General features: G+C 46.4%; 1 protein-coding gene across 1 annotated transcript in view; it reads left to right on the top strand.

Annotated features, from left to right (window-relative positions):
* shtn1 (shootin 1) overlaps nt 1–17,500 on the top strand; it is a 46,084-nt gene that overhangs the window by 3,421 nt on the left and 25,163 nt on the right. Inside the window, exons 4-5 of the mRNA XM_076977701.1 lie at nt 4,588–4,682; nt 8,981–9,146. Of these exons, the coding sequence (XP_076833816.1) occupies nt 4,588–4,682; nt 8,981–9,146 (261 nt within the window). The remainder of the gene's footprint in view (nt 1–4,587; nt 4,683–8,980; nt 9,147–17,500) is intronic.

Below are 17,500 nucleotides of genomic sequence, written 5' to 3'. Positions count from 1 at the left end.
AACAGATTCCTGAACACACAGGAGATGCTAAACGTGTTGAGTTTGCCTCTTATTGTACTTGACTGGTGTCAGAAGTTTTTCTCTGTCGTGGGAGATGAGGGGGTCAGTGAGGTGATGGCGTCAGGCACTGAAGTTCCTGACCTGCTTTGTCCTGAAATAGCTGCATCTTTCCTCTCTTTTTTTGGTTAAATCTCCACACTTCACCTTCCCTGGCACGCTGCCTCTCCCTGCATAACAGGGGGAGCAGAAACACCTGAACTGAATTGCAGAAATTTGGAGAACCACAACAGAATGAGAGAGAGAGAGAGAGAGACCATGGCATTCTTATTTTAATGCATGAAATGGCTTATTATTGGCTGTGGGCAAAGAGAGGCAGTTTCGTGGCAGGCTGAATAGTATGGCCTTTACTCTGGTTGCTCAGCCGCAAACACACATTGTGCACGACTTCCACTTAATGATGGAGGCACAACGTTTTTGGAGCCATTACGTGATTTCATAGCTCTTGGAAAATTGCTTCTATTCAGTGCGAGGCGGCTTGGGTGGAGTGGGGTGGGGTAGAGAGAGGGAGAGAAACCCGACACACAATCATGTCTTTTCAATAGGAGATGGCAAGGTTGATGACAACATGGCTATTGTGTTCCAATGATAAGACCACAAAGGCATCTGCCCCCTTCATCAAGTCCTGGCAGCAGCAGCAGTGCGCTGGTGGAAGCATCAGAACACAGTCCTGCAGTACAGAACACAGCCCTGCAGTACGGAACACAGCCCCGCAGTACAGAACACAGCCCCGCAGTACAGAACACAGCCCCGCAGTACAGAACACAGCCCCGCAGTACAGAACACAGCCCCCCAGTACGGAACACAGCCCCGCAGCACGGAACACAGCCCCGCAGCACGGAACACAGCCCCGCAGTACAGAACACAGCCCCGCAGTACAGAACACAGCCCCGCAGTACAGAACACAGTCCTGCAGTACAGAACACAGCCCTGCAGTACGGAACACAGCCCTGCAGTACAGAACACAGCCCCGCAGTACGGAACACAGCCCCGCAGTACGGAACACAGCCCCACAGTACGGAACACAGCCCCGCAGTACGGAACACAGCCCCGCAGTACGGAACACAGCCCCGCAGTACGGAACACAGCCCCACAGTACGGAACACAGCCCCACAGTACAGAACACAGTCCCACAGTACAGAACACAGCCCCGCAGTACGGAACACAGCCCCACAGTACGGAACACAGTCCCACAGTACAGAACACAACCCCGCAGTACAGAACACAGCCCCGCAGTACAGAACACAGCCCCGCAGTACGGAACACAGTCCCACAGTACAGAACACAGCCCCGCAGTACGGAACACAGTCCCACAGTACAGAACACAGTCCCGCAGTACAGAACACAGCCCCGCAGTACAGAACACAGCCCCGCAGTACGGAACACAGCCCCGCAGTACAGAACACAGCCCCGCAGTACAGAACACAGCCCCGCAGTACGGAACACAGCCCCACAGTACGGAACACAGTCCCGCAGTACAGAACACAGCCCCGCAGTACGGAACACAGCCCCGCAGTACGGAACACAGCCCCGCAGTATGGAACACAGCCCTGTAGTACAGACTCCAGCACACAGCCCTAGAGCACAGAACACAGCCCTACAGTACAGAACAGCCTTACACTACAGAACACAGCCCCACAGTACAGAACGCAGCCCTGCAGTACAGAACACAGCCCTACTGTACAGAACACAGCTGTGTAGTTCAGATTCCAGCACTAGAGAACACAGATCTACAGAACAGAACACAGCCTTACAGTATAGAACACAGCCCTGCAGTACAGAACACAGCTCTGCAGTACAGAGCACAGCCCTACAGTACAGAGCACAGCCCCGCAGTACGGAGCACAGCCCCGCAGTATAGAACACAGCCTTGCAATACAGAACACAGCCCCACAGTACAGAACACAGTTCAGCAGTATGGAACACAGCCCTGCAGTATGGAACACAGCCCTGTAATATGGAATACAAACCTGCAGTACAGAACACAGCCCTACAGTACGTAACACAGACCGGTAGTTCAGATTCCAGCCCTAGAGCACAGAACACAGCCTTCAGTCAAGAACAGCCTTACATTACAGAACACAGCCCTACAGTATACAACAGAACAAACGTTAGAGCACAGCCCTGCAGCACACGAACCTAGATTACTGGCTCCCAGAAAACAACCCTCAGCACAGCACTCCAGAACACAGCCCTGCAGTATACAACACAGTTCTCCAGTACAGACTCCAGAACACAGCCCTACAGTACACAACACAGTTCTCCAGTACAGACCCCAGAACACAGCCCTGCAGTACACAACACAGTTCTCCAGTACAGACCCCAGAACACAGCCCTGCAGTATACAACACAGTTCTCCAGTATAGACCCCAGAACACAGCCCTGCAGTATACAACACAGTTCTTCAGTACAGACCCCAGAACACAGCCCTGCAGTACACAACACAGTTCTCCAGTAGACTCCTGAACACAGCCCTGCAGTATACAACACAGTTCTCCAGAACACAGCCTTGCAGTACACAACACAGTTCTCCAGTACAGACCCCAGAACACAGCCTTACAGTACACAACACAGTTCTCCAGTACAGACCCCAGAACACAGCCCTGCAGTATACAACACAGTTCTCCAGTACAGACTCCAGAACACAGCCCTGCAGTATACAACACAGTTCTCCAGTACAGACCCCAGAACACAGCCCTGCAGTACACAACACAGTTCTCCAGTACAGACTCCTGAACACAGCCCTGCAGTACACAACACAGTTCTCCAGTACAGACTCCAGAACACAGCCCTGCAGTATACAACACAGTTCTCCAGAACACAGCCTTGCAGTACACAACACAGTTCTCCAGTACAGACCCCAGAACACAGCCCTACAGTACACAACACAGTTCTCCAGTACAGACCCCAGAACACAGCCCTGCAGTATACAACACAGTTCTCCAGTACAGACTCCAGAACACAGCCCTGCAGTATACAACACAGTTCTCCAGTACAGACTCCAGAACACAGCCCTGCAGTATACAACACAGTTCTCCAGTACAGACCCCAGAACACAGCCCTGCAGTACGCCACACAGGCTCTTGAGCTTTATCCTCTCATGGGTAATCGCAGCCTGCCCAACACAGGACAGCCATGAGGGGGGTTTTAAGATGTGGTGACGATGGAGGACAAAACTCACAATTAAGACTGTCAGCTCCAACACATGACAGCCCCCCCCACCCACCCCACCTCCACCCATCAACCACCCTCGCACTGAGCACTGTTTAAGCCTACTGCTCAGTACAATTAACCTGTCACACTGGGATATAGTGTACAGCAGCCTCGGGTGGAGAGGGAGAGGGGAGAGTGTGTGCGCGCGTGAGTGTGCATGCGTGTGTGTGTGTGTGTGTGTTTGTGTGTGTGTGTGTGTGACATGGACAGAGAGAAGAGGTTCGGTATGTAGCTCCGACGGGCAGCTAAGTAGTCTTTAATGGGTGCGGAAGAGAAGGGTTGCAGTGGGAACTCTGCAGATGCCACCGCTCATCAACCTTTAATGAGGTGTCATCGGGACGGGAGCGCTGTCCGTGGTGCTGCTAATTCCTGTTTTCGCCTCTCAGCCACAATGTGTAATTAGTTAAGTGGCAGTGAGCTGGTCTGCAGCCAGTGCTGCCCGTGATTACCGACACAAATCACGGCGGAACCTCGGGCATTAGGGCTGCTTCCTGCATTTTAACCACCATCTCGGTTCCTCCCTCCGAACTTGTTCAATCAAAACTTGTTCATCAGTAAGACGGGAGGATTTATTTCATGCCCGAGCTGCTGGCTCGTGTTGAAGGAGCGATCGCAGAGTGAACTGTGCGTACATGTCTGTGTGGTCTCGGTCTGAATTGAGGCCTTCCAGGCTGAACTCTCTCCTGCTTGGTGAGGGAGCGTAAGTCCTGCTGCAGGAGAGAGAGCAGCTTGTGTCCTTTAAACACCATGCAGAGAGCATCCATAACGAGTGTCCAGGTTTGCCCGACGGGTTTGTACAAAAAATGCTATTAATCCAGACATGAAGTCTTACTTGCTGTCTTACCAGGAGAGACTTCAGCACCCAGAGGATCTGCACCCTTTGTCTTTATATGGGCAGTCTTAACTACTGAGGCCTAAAAGTACTGAGGCCTGAAAGTACTGAGGCCTGAACATACTGAGGCCTGAAAATACTGAGGCCTGAAAATACTGAGGCCTCTGTCATCCAAAACAACCAGCAAGTTAAAATGCAACAATATATTTTGTTTATATGAAATACTGTCACAAAGGATATATGAAAAGTGTGTGTGTGTGTGTGTGTATGCGTGTATGCGTGTGTGTGTGTTTGTGTGTTTGTGTATGTGTGTGTGTGTGTGTGTGTGTGTTTGTGTATGTGTGTGTGTGTGTGTGTGTGTGTGTGTGTGTATGTGTGTATGCGTGTGTGTGTGTGTGTTTGTGTGTTTGTGTGTGTGCGTGTGTTTGTGTATGTGTGTGTGTGTATGTGTGTGTGTGTGTGTGTGTGTGTGTGTGTGTCTCCAGTGTCCCATATGGTGCTGCAGGAAGTTAGCAGTATACAGGAGAATCTGGAGGTTGAAAAAACATGCAGAAAGACCGTGGAGGCCTTTGCAACAAAGGTTTGTTCAGCTCTATTATTCTATTCTATTCTATTCTGCTTTTCTGTCATTCTATTTTTATATTCTCTTGTGTATGATAAGTGATAGTCTATGAGTGTGCACTTCGTACAACAGAGTGTGCACACTCACAGCAGTGGTGTACCGTTGCGTTGGGCTTTTCTGCAGTTGCTTTCTGTGGCTTGCCATTTTTGTTCTGAAACATTTTATGGTTCCTTGGTGAAACACATTTGTCATTGTTTGCTATCAGAAAGAGTACGTTAGCACTTTAAACACCTCATATGCATTTTTGGAAACCATGTAGATTTCTAAATATGGAGCAGATCACAGTGGTTGGACACCTTGTGGGCAGACACAGAGGGACAGAGAGCTCTGGACCGGCCCGTCCTGACACGAGGTGTGTGGACACCATTGTGGACTCAGACTTGGGAGGAAAGTCAGGGACGAGGATCACGGGGCCTTTTGCGTCTTCTGTTTTGTTTTTGTTTGTTTGTTTATTGAGATGAAGTGGCAGCAGTGTGGAGTGCAGAAGTGACGGGAGTAGGGATGAAAGTGGAGGAGAAGAGAAGAGAGGAGTTGTAGGGAGGAGAAGTGTTGAGGAGGAGGATGAAGACTGAGATCGAAGGTCTGAGCTTTGAGAAGCTCATCTCAGTATGCTGAGTTGTCACTGCGACTCCATCGCTGGATAATACACGTGTTTTAGGCTCCGTGTGAACCGTTTCCCAGTGTAGCATATTGGATGTGGAGCAGACTCGTGTGGATCAGATTCGTGTGGATCAGACTCATGCAGACTTGTGTGGATCAGACTCGTGTGGATCAGACTCGTGTGGATCAGACTCATGCAGACTTGTGTGGATCAGACTCGTGTGGAGCAGACTCGTGTGGATCAGACTCATGCAGACTTGTGTGGATCAGACTTGTGTGGAGCAGACTCGTGTGGATCAGATTCGTGTGGATCAGACTCGTGTGGAGCAGACTCGTGTGGATCAGACTCGTGTGGATCAGACTCATGCAGACTTGTGTGGCTCAGACTCGTGTGGAGCAGACTTGTGTGGAGCAGACTCGTGTGGATCAGACTCATGTGGATCAGACTCATGTGGATCAGACTCATGCAGACTTGTGTGGAGCAGACTCGTGTGGAGCAGACTCGTGTGGAGCAGACTCGTGTGGATCAGACTCGTGTGGAGATGACTCGTGTGGATCAGACTCGTGTGGATCAGATTCATGTGGAGATGACTCATGCAGACTCGTGTGGACCAGACTCGTGTGGACCAGACTCGTGTGGATCAGACTCGTGTGGAGATGACTCATGCAGACTCGTGTGGATCAGACTCGTGTGGATCAGACTCATGTGGAGATGACTCGTGTGGATCAGACTCGTGTGGATCAGACTCGTGTGGATCAGACTCGTGTGGATATGACTCATGCATACTCGTCTGGATCAGACTCGTGTGGATCAGACTCGTGTGGAGATGACTCATGCAGACTCGTGTGGATCAGACTCGTGTGGATCAGACTCATGTGGATCAGACTCGTGTGGATCAGACTCGTGTGGATCAGACTCATGTGGAGATGACTCGTGTGGATCAGACTCGTGTGGATCAGACTCATGTGGAGATGACTCATGCAGACTCGTGTGGATCAGACTCGTGTGGAAATGATTCATTCAGACTCCTGATGGGAGCTCCAGTTCCTTGTCCAGTATTTTACACAGACAGGGTAGAAACGTTGGATCCTGGACTTGTGATGTAGTCATCTGGAAATGGAGTTCAGACTTTGAATATTTGCAGTCGAACCTTTTTAATGATGAATGATATATTTTCCTTTGTGTTGTTGGACTCTGTGTTTGAAGTGCTCCTGTATGCAGTGCTGTGGTCTGGACTCCCGCACCATTGTGTGCTGGTCTGAGCTCACAGCAGGGTCCTGTTGGGGTTTTAGCACTACCCATCAAAAAGGAAACAGCTGAGCACTCTGGCATTATATGCTTTAGAAAAGCTTGATTTGACCAATCATGTGCTTCCTGTCTCCCATTAAAGATGATGCTGGTGCATCCCCGCTATTGGTGCTGACTGCTGTGCTCCAACACCCCCTCTCCCCCACTCTCTCTGTCTGTCTCTCTCTCTGACTCTCTCTCTCCCCCACTCTCTCTCTCCAGTCCTTTGTTCAGGTCTGTCTCTGAACCATCTCTCATGTATACCACCCCATCTCCACACTGATGAATTGTGGTTTCACAGCAGGACGCTGAAATGGTCCCTGGAGAGAGCTGTCTGTTTTAGCCCCGGCCTTCATGACGAACCCTTCTGGATTTAACCGCTGCCGGTCCTTTTGCAGCAGTTGAGGTTTGCTCTGATGCTCAAGTCCAGGAAAAGGTCACGACCCTTCTGACGTTTAAGTCTGTTTGCTGTCTGAATGCCAGCAGCTGGTTGAGGTGCACAAATATTTTCATCTTTGAGTAAATACGGTGTTCAGGCCTTGGGCTCTGTGTGATGTTATTGGAAGTCCTTTCATGAGTTACGGCCTGGCATCCTCATCCAACATTTTTGCTTTTAAGTTCAAATCAAAACTTCACAGAGACTGATCTGTCATTTCAGAGCTTTGCAAAACAAAAACAGTTTAAACGTATTTGTATATTTTTGTGGCAGGTTTCTTGCTGTTTTTTCCTTTTTTTTTTTTTTTTATCAAAATGATTAAAGTGGAAACCAGTCTATATCTTGGACTCACTGAAGGTGGTTAAGAGAGGAAAAAAAAACCCTCACATTTCATTCATGAATACAATTTGATGTCTCTCTCCTTTTTCAAAAATCTGAAGGTTATGTTGTGAAAATTATAGTATTGGATCATTCCCAATTTACATTTAAATCGGTCAAAACTATTTTGGTAGGTGTGATTGGCGGAGAGCTGAGAGAATCAACTCTAATAACCGCCATATTTCAGCTGCTAGATTCTTTGTTCCTGATGCCTGTAATTTTGGCTGCCAAACGGACTCCAAGGCAGACAACCCCCCCCCCCCCCCCCCCCCCGCCCGAAAAATCATAATCAATTTCTTAAACTCTGGAACATTCTGAATTAAAAAGCAGTAATGGAGGCAAGCGTGGGTGGTACCAGTCAAATCACAGCGCAATCCAAACACATGACATTTTGTTTTGATGTTGGCTCAGAGGAGACGAGGTGGGGGGGGGGGGGGGGGGGGGGGGGGGACGGGGGGAGACGGGGGGGGGACGGAGACCTCTGAGCGCGTGACTGATTTCCACAACTGTGTAATTTCACATTTGCGCTCTTTCATCAATGCCGAATGATTATCGCTTAGTGTGTGTGTGTGTGTGTGTGTGTGTATGTATTCCTGCATTATGTGTTGCTGATTGATTGTATTTTTAAAATGCACATTCAGCCTGAAGGACATCATGAAGAAATGTCTTCGTGTGTTGTCAGGCCCTGCCACAGGAGGGATGCCATTAATAAATGCTCGTTAAAGGGAGGTGGCATATAAATGGCCGTTAAAGCAACGGGCAATTTACCCGCCCCCTCTCTCCCGCTTTGACCAATGTGTCATCGAGGATTAATTGATATAATTTACATACCCTCATCTGCATGGCGGTTTCCATCCTATCTTAGTTTTCTCTTTAATTTCTGTTTATTTATGACCAATCTTTGATGACTTTAACCTAAAAGAAGTGATGTTTTGCAGAGGCAGGTACATTAGTGTATAAGAGGCCGTTATGGGCAGGAGTCTGATATCGTGTGCTAATGATGTTTACATGGCTGGATCTGATAAAGAACTGTAATTATCTTTATTCCTACGCTTCCTCTTCTCTGCATGGCCAAATTATTTTCTGCTTGATTATTGCTCTTTTCAGCAGAGTGTTCATGCTGTGTGTGTGTGTGTGTGTGTGTGTGTGTGTGTGTGTGTGTGTGTGTGTGTGTGTGTGTGTGTGTGCGTGCGTGCGTGTGTGTGTGTGTGTGCAGGTAATGCCTGACAGGCCACGTTGCCTACCCGCTGTTGCTGTGCTGATTTGATTTTTGATTTATTCCTTCAGTTTACGGAGGACCTGCTACACTTATATCACCTGTGCACCGGGTTGAACCCTCTGATTGTTATCCCTGCTAGCTTGTCATATAGCAGTGAAGCAGGCATGAACACCCCTTTTTATTACGGTGATGCAGACACAGCGCTGGATTTCAGCACATTTAAAGTCTGTTTTTGATTTCCTTTCCCACTTGTGTGTATGCATATCTCTTTGTGCATGCATGCTGCTGCGTGTGCATGTGTGTGTGTGTGTGTGTGCGTGCGTGTGTGTGGGCAGCTGAACAGACAGAACCGCTCTCTGAAGAGGAAGAGTATGCTTTTCATGGCCCAACTTGGCGCTGATGTCATTGCTAATATCAACCTGGATGATGAGGATGAGGAAGACCATCATGAGGAGGAGCCTGGGACATGTAGCTCCTCCCACTGTCAACGTGTCATCACAGGTATTTCCCCAGACCAGTGGCCCTAAACGTGGCCTCCCACTGCACAGCCGACGGTTTCTGTAAATGTTCAATATGGATACAGTTTGGCAGCAATCTTCCCAGTACAGTTTCACTGTTTAATAATCACATTCACCATTTATGTGGGTAAAGAAAAGTGTCCTATCAAAATGCCCAAGCTTATTTGCTAACAGGTTTGTTATCTTGTTCTTTATGTGGTGTTAATACAAAGAGATTAATTTAGCACCCGCAGTATGATTTTCTGACTCTGAAAGTATTTCTGAGAATGGTGATGTGTGTAAATGAGTGATGTGATGGTGGTGTGTGTAAATGAGTGATGTGATGGTGATGTGTGTAAATGAGTGATGTGATGGTGGTGTGTGTAAATGAGTGATGTGATGGTGATGTGTGTAAGTGAGTGATGTGATGGTGGTGTGTGTAAGTGAGTGATGTGATGGTGGTGTGTGTAAGTGAGTGATGTGATGGTGGTGTGTGTAAATGAGTGATGTGATGGTGGTGTGTGTAAGTGAGTGATGTGATGGTGGTGTGTGTAAGTGAGTGATGTGATGGTGATGTGTGTAAGTGAGTGATGTGATGGTGGTGTGTGTAAGTGAGTGATGTGATGGTGATGTGTGTAAATGAGTGATGTGATGGTGATGTGTGTGAGTGAGTGGTGTGATGGTGATGTGTGTGAGTGATGTGATGGTGATGTGTGTAAATGAGTGATGTGATGGTGGTGTGTGTAAGTGAGTGATGTGATGGTGATGTGTGTAAATGAGTGATGTAATGGTGATGTGATGGTGATGTGTGTAAATGAGTGATGTGATGTAGAGGTCTGCACTCCCGCGGTAATCCCGCGGGTCCCGCGGGACCCGACAGAATATCTTGCGGCGCGGGACAGAATTTAATTGTTATTGGCGGGAGCGGGAGTTGAATTAGTCCAGGCGATGCGGGAGCGGGACCACATATACATGTAGAAAAATCCCGCAAATTAATAGTCTAGAAAATTATAATAATAACAACGCAATGATTTCCATGCATAAGGAACAGGACGAAAACAACTAATCATTCAGTAAGTAAGCAATAAACTAATTCAAAATATTGGCTAAGCAACTGATCACGTGAACATGAAGTGTGCGTCATTTTGTCATTTTGATACAGAAATGGCAGAGACTGTAGACCAGGGGTCGGCAACCTTTGAGACATGGAGTGCCAACTTTAACATGTCCAGTCAACGAGTGTGCCACTATGGCGGCGAGTTTAAATTGTTGACCGAGGAGGGGGGGAGGTGTAAATCGACACAAAGTATTATATCGCGATCGATCGCCAAGTTTAAACGCCTCCGCCGTTCGCGCGAGGTGTGCGTGCGGAGTCGCGCGCTACGGTCACTCGCGAAAGTATAATCCATTAATATAATAATTTATATTAAAATATATATTTTTGCTGATGCTGGTCCAGCGTGTCGCGTGCCAGTGACTATGCCTCGGTGTGCCAATGGTGGCACACGTGCCATAGGTTGCCGACCCCTGCTGTAGACGGTCAACCAGTTTCAGCTGTGGAAAATTCTATTAAAACAGGCGAAAACACCACAATTAAGCCAACTACAGGAAAGTCTGATTGTAATTAATTGTAATTAATGGAGATGGAAATCGGCTTGTTGTGATACATGTCAGAAAGTGTTGGTGTACGTCACCTAACGGGATGTGTTTGGACTGTGATAAGAAATGGGACAGCGCAATCAATCGCTATATTGCTGTTTTATTAAATACATAAGAAAATTTCAAGTACTAAATCTAATTAATTCAATTCATATTAGGATTGCGGGCGGGGGGCGACAGAAATGTGTATGTGGCGGGCGGGTGTGGGATTAAAACAAGCGATTTTTTGACCGGTGCGGGCGGGAGCGGGATTAAAACAAGCAGGTGCGGGCGGGGAGCGGGATTAAAACAAGCGATTTTTTGGCGGGAGCGGGTCTAAAACAAGCGGGAGCGGGCAGGAGCGGGATTAAAAAAGCAGTCCCGCACAGACCTCTAATGTGATGGTGGTGTGTGTAAGTGAGTGATGTGATGGTGATGTGTGTAAATGAGTGATGTGATGGTGATGTGATGGTGGTGTGTGTAAATGAGTGATGTGATGGTGATGTGATGGTGGTGTGTGTAAATGAGTGGTGTGATGGTGATGTGTGTAAGTGAGTGATGTGATGGTGATGTGTGTAAATGAGTGATGTGATGGTGGTGTAAGTGAGTGATGTGATGGTGATGTGTGTAAATGAGTGATGTGATGGTGATGTGTGTAAGTGAGTGATGTGATGGTGGTGTGTGTAAGTGAGTGATGTGATGGTGATGTGTGTAAATGAGTGATGTGATGGTGATGTGTGTGAGTGAGTGGTGTGATGGTGATGTGTGTGAGTGATGTGATGGTGATGTGTGTAAATGAGTGATGTGATGGTGGTGTGTGTAAGTGAGTGATGTGATGGTGATGTGTGTAAATGAGTGATGTGATGGTGATGTGATGGTGGTGTGTGTAAATGAGTGATGTGATGGTGATGTGATGGTGGTGTGTGTAAATGAGTGGTGTGATGGTGATGTGTGTAAGTGAGTGATGTGATGGTGGTGTGTGTAAATGAGTGATGTGATGGTGATGTGTGTAAATGAGTGATGTGTGTAAATGAGTGATGTGATGGTGATGTGTGTAAGTGAGTGATGTGATGGTGGTGTGTGTAAATGAGTGATGTGATGGTGATGTGTGTAAATGAGTGATGTGATGGTGGTGTGTGTAAATGAGTGATGTGATGGTGGTGTGTGTAAATGAGTGATGTGATGGTGGTGTGTGTAAATGAGTGATGTGATGGTGATGTGTGTAAGTGAGTGATGTGATGGTGGTGTGTGTAAATGAGTGATGTGATGGTGATGTGTGTAAATGAGTGATGTGATGGTGGTGTGTGTAAATGAGTGATGTGATGGTGATGTGTGTAAATGAGTGATGTGATGGTGGTGTGTGTAAATGAGTGATGTGATGGTGGTGTGTGTAAATGAGTGATGTGATGGGGATGTGTGTAAATGAGTGATGTGATGGTGATGTGTGTAAGTGAGTGATGTGATGGTGGTGTGTGTAAATGAGTGATGTGATGGTGGTGTGTGTAAATGAGTGATGTGATGGTGATGTGTGTAAATGAGTGATGTGTGTAAATGAGTGATAAGAAATGGGACAGCGCAATCAATCGCTATATTGCTGTTTTAATAAATACATAAGAAAATTTCAAGTACTAAATCTAATTAATTCAATTCATATTAGGATTGCGGGCGGGGGGCGACAGAAATGTGTATGTGGCGAGCGGGTGTGGGATTAAAACAAGCGATTTTTTGACCGGTGCGGGCGGGAGCGGGATTAAAACAAGCAGGTGCGGGCGGGAGCGGGATTAAAACAAGCGATTTTTTGGCGGGAGCGGGCGGGGAGCGGGTCTAAAACAAGCGGGAGCGGGTGGGAGCGGGTGGGAGCGGGCGGGAGCGGGTGGGAGCGGGCGGGAGCGGGATTAAAAAAGCAGTCCCGCACAGACCTCTAATGTGATGGTGGTGTGTGTAAGTGAGTGATGTGATGGTGATTTGTGTAAATGAGTGATGTGATGGTGATGTGATGGTGGTGTGTGTAAATGAGTGATGTGATGGTGATGTGATGGTGGTGTGTGTAAATGAGTGGTGTGATGGTGATGTGTGTAAGTGAGTGATGTGATGGTGATGTGTGTAAATGAGTGATGTGATGGTGGTGTAAGTGAGTGATGTGATGGTGATGTGTGTAAATGAGTGATGTGATGGTGATGTGTGTAAGTGAGTGATGTGATGGTGGTGTGTGTAAGTGAGTGATGCGATGGTGATGTGTGTAAATGAGTGATGTGATGGTGATGTGTGTGAGTGAGTGGTGTGATGGTGATGTGTGTGAGTGATGTGATGGTGATGTGTGTAAATGAGTGATGTGATGGTGGTGTGTGTAAGTGAGTGATGTGATGGTGATGTGTGTAAATGAGTGATGTGATGGTGATGTGATGGTGGTGTGTGTAAATGAGTGATGTGATGGTGATGTGATGGTGGTGTGTGTAAATGAGTGGTGTGATAGTGATGTGTGTAAGTGAGTGATGTGATGGTGGTGTGTGTAAATGAGTGATGTGATGGTGATGTGTGTAAATGAGTGATGTGTGTAAATGAGTGATGTGATGGTCATGTGTGTAAGTGAGTGATGTGATGGTGGTGTGTGTAAATGAGTGATGTGATGGTGATGTGTGTAAATGAGTGATGTGATGGTGGTGTGTGTAAATGAGTGATGTGATGGTGATGTGTGTAAATGAGTGATGTGATGGTGATGTGTGTGAGTGAGTGGTGTGATGGTGATGTGTGTGAGTGATGTGATGGTGATGTGATGGTGATGTGTGTAAATGAGTGATGTGATGGTGGTGTGTGTAAGTGAGTGATGTGATGGTGATGTGTGTAAATGAGTGATGTGATGGTGATGTGATGGTGGTGTGTGTAAATGAGTGATGTGATGGTGATGTGATGGTGGTGTGTGTAAATGAGTGGTGTGATGGTGATGTGTGTAAGTGAGTGATGTGATGGTGGTGTGTGTAAATGAGTGATGTGATGGTGATGTGTGTAAATGAGTGATGTGTGTAAATGAGTGATGTGATGGTGATGTGTGTAAGTGAGTGATGTGATGGTGGTGTGTGTAAATGAGTGATGTGATGGTGATGTGTGTAAATGAGTGATGTGATGGTGGTGTGTGTAAATGAGTGATGTGATGGTGATGTGTGTAAATGAGTGATGTGATGGTGGTGTGTGTAAATGAGTGATGTGATGGTGGTGTGTGTAAATGAGTGATGTGATGGTGATGTGTGTAAGTGAGGGATGTGATGGTGGTGTGTGTAAATGAGTGATGTGATAGTGATGTGTGTAAGTGAGTGATGTGATGGGGATGTGTGTAAGTGAGTGATGTGATGGTGGTGTGTGTAAATGAGTGATGTGATGGTGGTGTGTGTAAATGAGTGATGTGATGGTGATGTGTGTAAATGAGTGATGTGTGTAAATGAGTGATGTGATGGTGATGTAAGTGAGTGATGTGATGGTGGTGTGTGTAAATGAGTGATGTGATGGTGGTGTGTGTAAATGAGTGATGTGATGGTGATGTGTGTAAATGAGTGATGTGATGGTGGTGTGTGTAAATGAGTGATGTGATGGTGGTGTGTGTAAATGACTGATGTGATGGTGATGTGTGTAAGTGAGTGATGTGATGGTGGTGTGTGTAAATGAGTGATGTGATGGTGATGTGTGTAAGTGAGTGATGTGATGGGGATGTGTGTAAGTGAGTGATGTGATGGTGATGTGTGTAAGTGAGTGATGTGATGGTGGTGTGTGTAAATGAATGATGTGATGGTGTTGTGTGTAAATGAGTGATGTGATGGTGATGTGTGTAAATGAGTGATGTGATGGTGATGTGTGTAAGTGAGTGGTACAGAAGGCCCAGTCGTAATGCGCTTTTCACGTCTGCTGAGAAATAAATTGGGGCAAAGTAGAGAAGTCCTGCATGGACTTGAGAGCGGATTATCCTAAACGGTGTTAATATCTCCCAAATGTCAGAGGCAGGAATAATGGAGATATATATGACTCATCCAACCATTGCGTTTGAGTGTATTATATGTTTATTTTCTTCTGTCTGTCTTTTCTTACATCTATCCAACTTTTTCTGTTTTTTTTTACATTATTAGTTATTCTTTAAACATAGTTATTTGTCAATTCAACTAACATCGCTAATTTTGTCACTTCAGATTTCAGTTTGCGTTTCCGGTCAAAGGGGTGGCAAAAGAGCCCTTGCCACCCCACTGGAAATGGTCATTTTAAGAGAAAATATTTTGTTTCCTCTCGTTCATCATTTAATAATAAATAATAATAATGCATTTTATTTATAGGCGCCTTTCAGGGCTCTCAAGGACACCGTACATATAGCAGCAATTAAAACATAAAACATTCAGTGATATAAAACAAAAATACAAGATAAAACACAAACTAGGAGCTGTAAGCAGACCTAAACAGATGAGTTTTTAGTTGTGATTTAAAAGTGTCCAGTGAAGTAATATTGCGGATGTCAGGTGGGAGAGAGTTCCAAAGACGAGGAGCAGAGCAACTGAAAGGGCAGTCATGGCCTGGTGGGTAGGGAACTGGTCTTGTGACCGGAGGGTCGTGGGTTCGATTCCCAGACCTGAGGCCATGACTGAGGTGACCCTGAGCAAGGCCCTTAACCCTCAATTGCTCACTTGTATAAAAAAATGAGATAAAAATGTAAGTCGCTCTGGATAAGGGCGTCTGCCAAATGCCATAAATGTAAATGTAAATGAAAGCTCCATGGTGATTAAGCGGGCTGAGGGAACTGTAAGTGATATGGATAAGGAGGATCTAAGTGTCCGGCTAGGTCTATGTATGTGGAGGAGCTCGGTGAGATACGAAGGGGCAAGTTGATGTATAGCTTTAAAGGTGAGCAGTAGAAGTTTGTAGTTGATGCGGAATTTAACAGGGAGCCAGTGGAGGTGTCGAAGAACAGGGGTGATGTGGTGAGTGGATGGAGTTTTAGTGATTATGCGAGCTGCAGCATTCTGAACCAGTTGTAACTTCTGGAGGTACTTGAGGGGAAGACCAAACAAAAGAGAATTACAATAGTCAAGACGAGATGTGACCAGGGAGTGAACCAGGATGGCAGTATCGGCAGAGGTGAGGGAAGAACGAAGACGATTTATGTGACGAAGATAGAAATAAGCAGAACGAGTGATGGTATTTATGTGGGATTGAAAAGACAGAGTGCTATCGAGGACAACACCCAAACTCTTAACCTGCTGAGAAGAGGAGACCAAGGTGTTATCAATAGAAATGGATAAACCGTTAGCTTTGGAGAGGACAGATTTGGAACCAATGAGGAGAACCTCTGTTTTATCACTGTTGAGTTTGAGAAAATTTGAGGAGAACCATGACTTAACTTCCTGGAGGCAATCACATAGGGATAAAGGTGGAAGGATGGAATTAGGTTTGCTAGAGAGGTAGAGCTGGGTGTCGTCTGCATAGCAATGAAAATGGATGTTGTACTTACGAAAAATGTGACCTAGGGGAAGAAGATAAATGATAAAAAGAATAGGACCAAGAACCGACCCTTGTGGGACACCAGAAGTGAGGGGGGATGGCTGGGATGCAAAAGTTTTTAACTGAATGAACTGAGTGCGGTCAGAGAGGTAAGAGGTGAACCAGTCCAGGGGTTTATTGCAAAAACCAATAGCAGACAATCTCTGGAGGAGGATAGGATGGGAGATGGTGTCGAATGCAGCAGTCAGATCAAGAAGAATGAGTATGGACAGTAAACCTGAATCTGCTGCAGTCAGTAGATCATTTGTTATTTTAACTAAGACTGTTTCAGTGCTGTGATAAGGACGGAAACTAGATTGAAACTGTTCATAGAGGTGATTGTCGGTGAGAATTAACTTGTGACGCTACTGTCTTCTCCAGGATTTTGGAAAGAAATGGTAGGTTGGAGATAGGACGAAGGTTATTTAGGTTGTTTGGATCTAAACCGGGTCTTTTTAAAATAGGGGTGACTGCAGCAGTTTTTAAGGACGAAGGAACACACCCAGAAGTGAGAGAAGAATGAATAATATTCGTTATAAGAGGCACAATGGAGGGTAAACATGTTTTAACCAGGGGTGTTGGGAATGGATCTAGCTGAGAAGTGGATAGTTTTGATTTATGAATAAGCTTGGAAATATCAGAAATAGTTGGAAATATCAGAAATAGTAGTCATTTGTATATGGACTCCTCTGATAAAGCCTTGGACCCCCTTTGGCCACCCCTTGAAAAAAAGTCTAGGTCCGCCACTGTTTCTGGTTGAAACCATCTATATCCTCTTGTCCGGGTCCGGGTGCAGAGGCCCAGGTTTCCCTCTCCCCTCCTCTTCCAGCTCCTCTGGGGGACACGGAGACGTTAATCTGTCCAGCGTGTCCTGGGTCGTCCCCAGGGTCTTCTGCGTGTTCTTAGTGTAAATCACCAACAAGACGTCCACCTACATGTAGACTGTTATTGTTTTAAACTACACTCTCGTTATTGACGTTATTTTGGTCAGTCAGTGGAGCAGAGTGGTTCAGACGGGGCAGCTGAATGAGGTGGGTGTCCTGACTGGGCCTCGTTACTGTACAAGGTGATAAATAAATACTGTATTAAATGTCTCAGCTCAGAGGGCAGTAGTTTCTGTGGTCCTACAGACCTGGCGTTATTCTGAAACGCTTAATGCGTTAAAACCTCAACCTAGAAACACCAAATTTCGTTCACATGTATAGTGAA

This window comes from Brachyhypopomus gauderio, chromosome 17 (assembly GCF_052324685.1).
Source record: "Brachyhypopomus gauderio isolate BG-103 chromosome 17, BGAUD_0.2, whole genome shotgun sequence".
In the NCBI taxonomy this organism is placed as follows: Eukaryota; Metazoa; Chordata; class Actinopteri; order Gymnotiformes; family Hypopomidae; genus Brachyhypopomus; species Brachyhypopomus gauderio.
The sequence above is the reverse complement of the archived record's forward strand: the minus strand, read 5'-3'. Positions and strand labels throughout refer to the sequence as shown.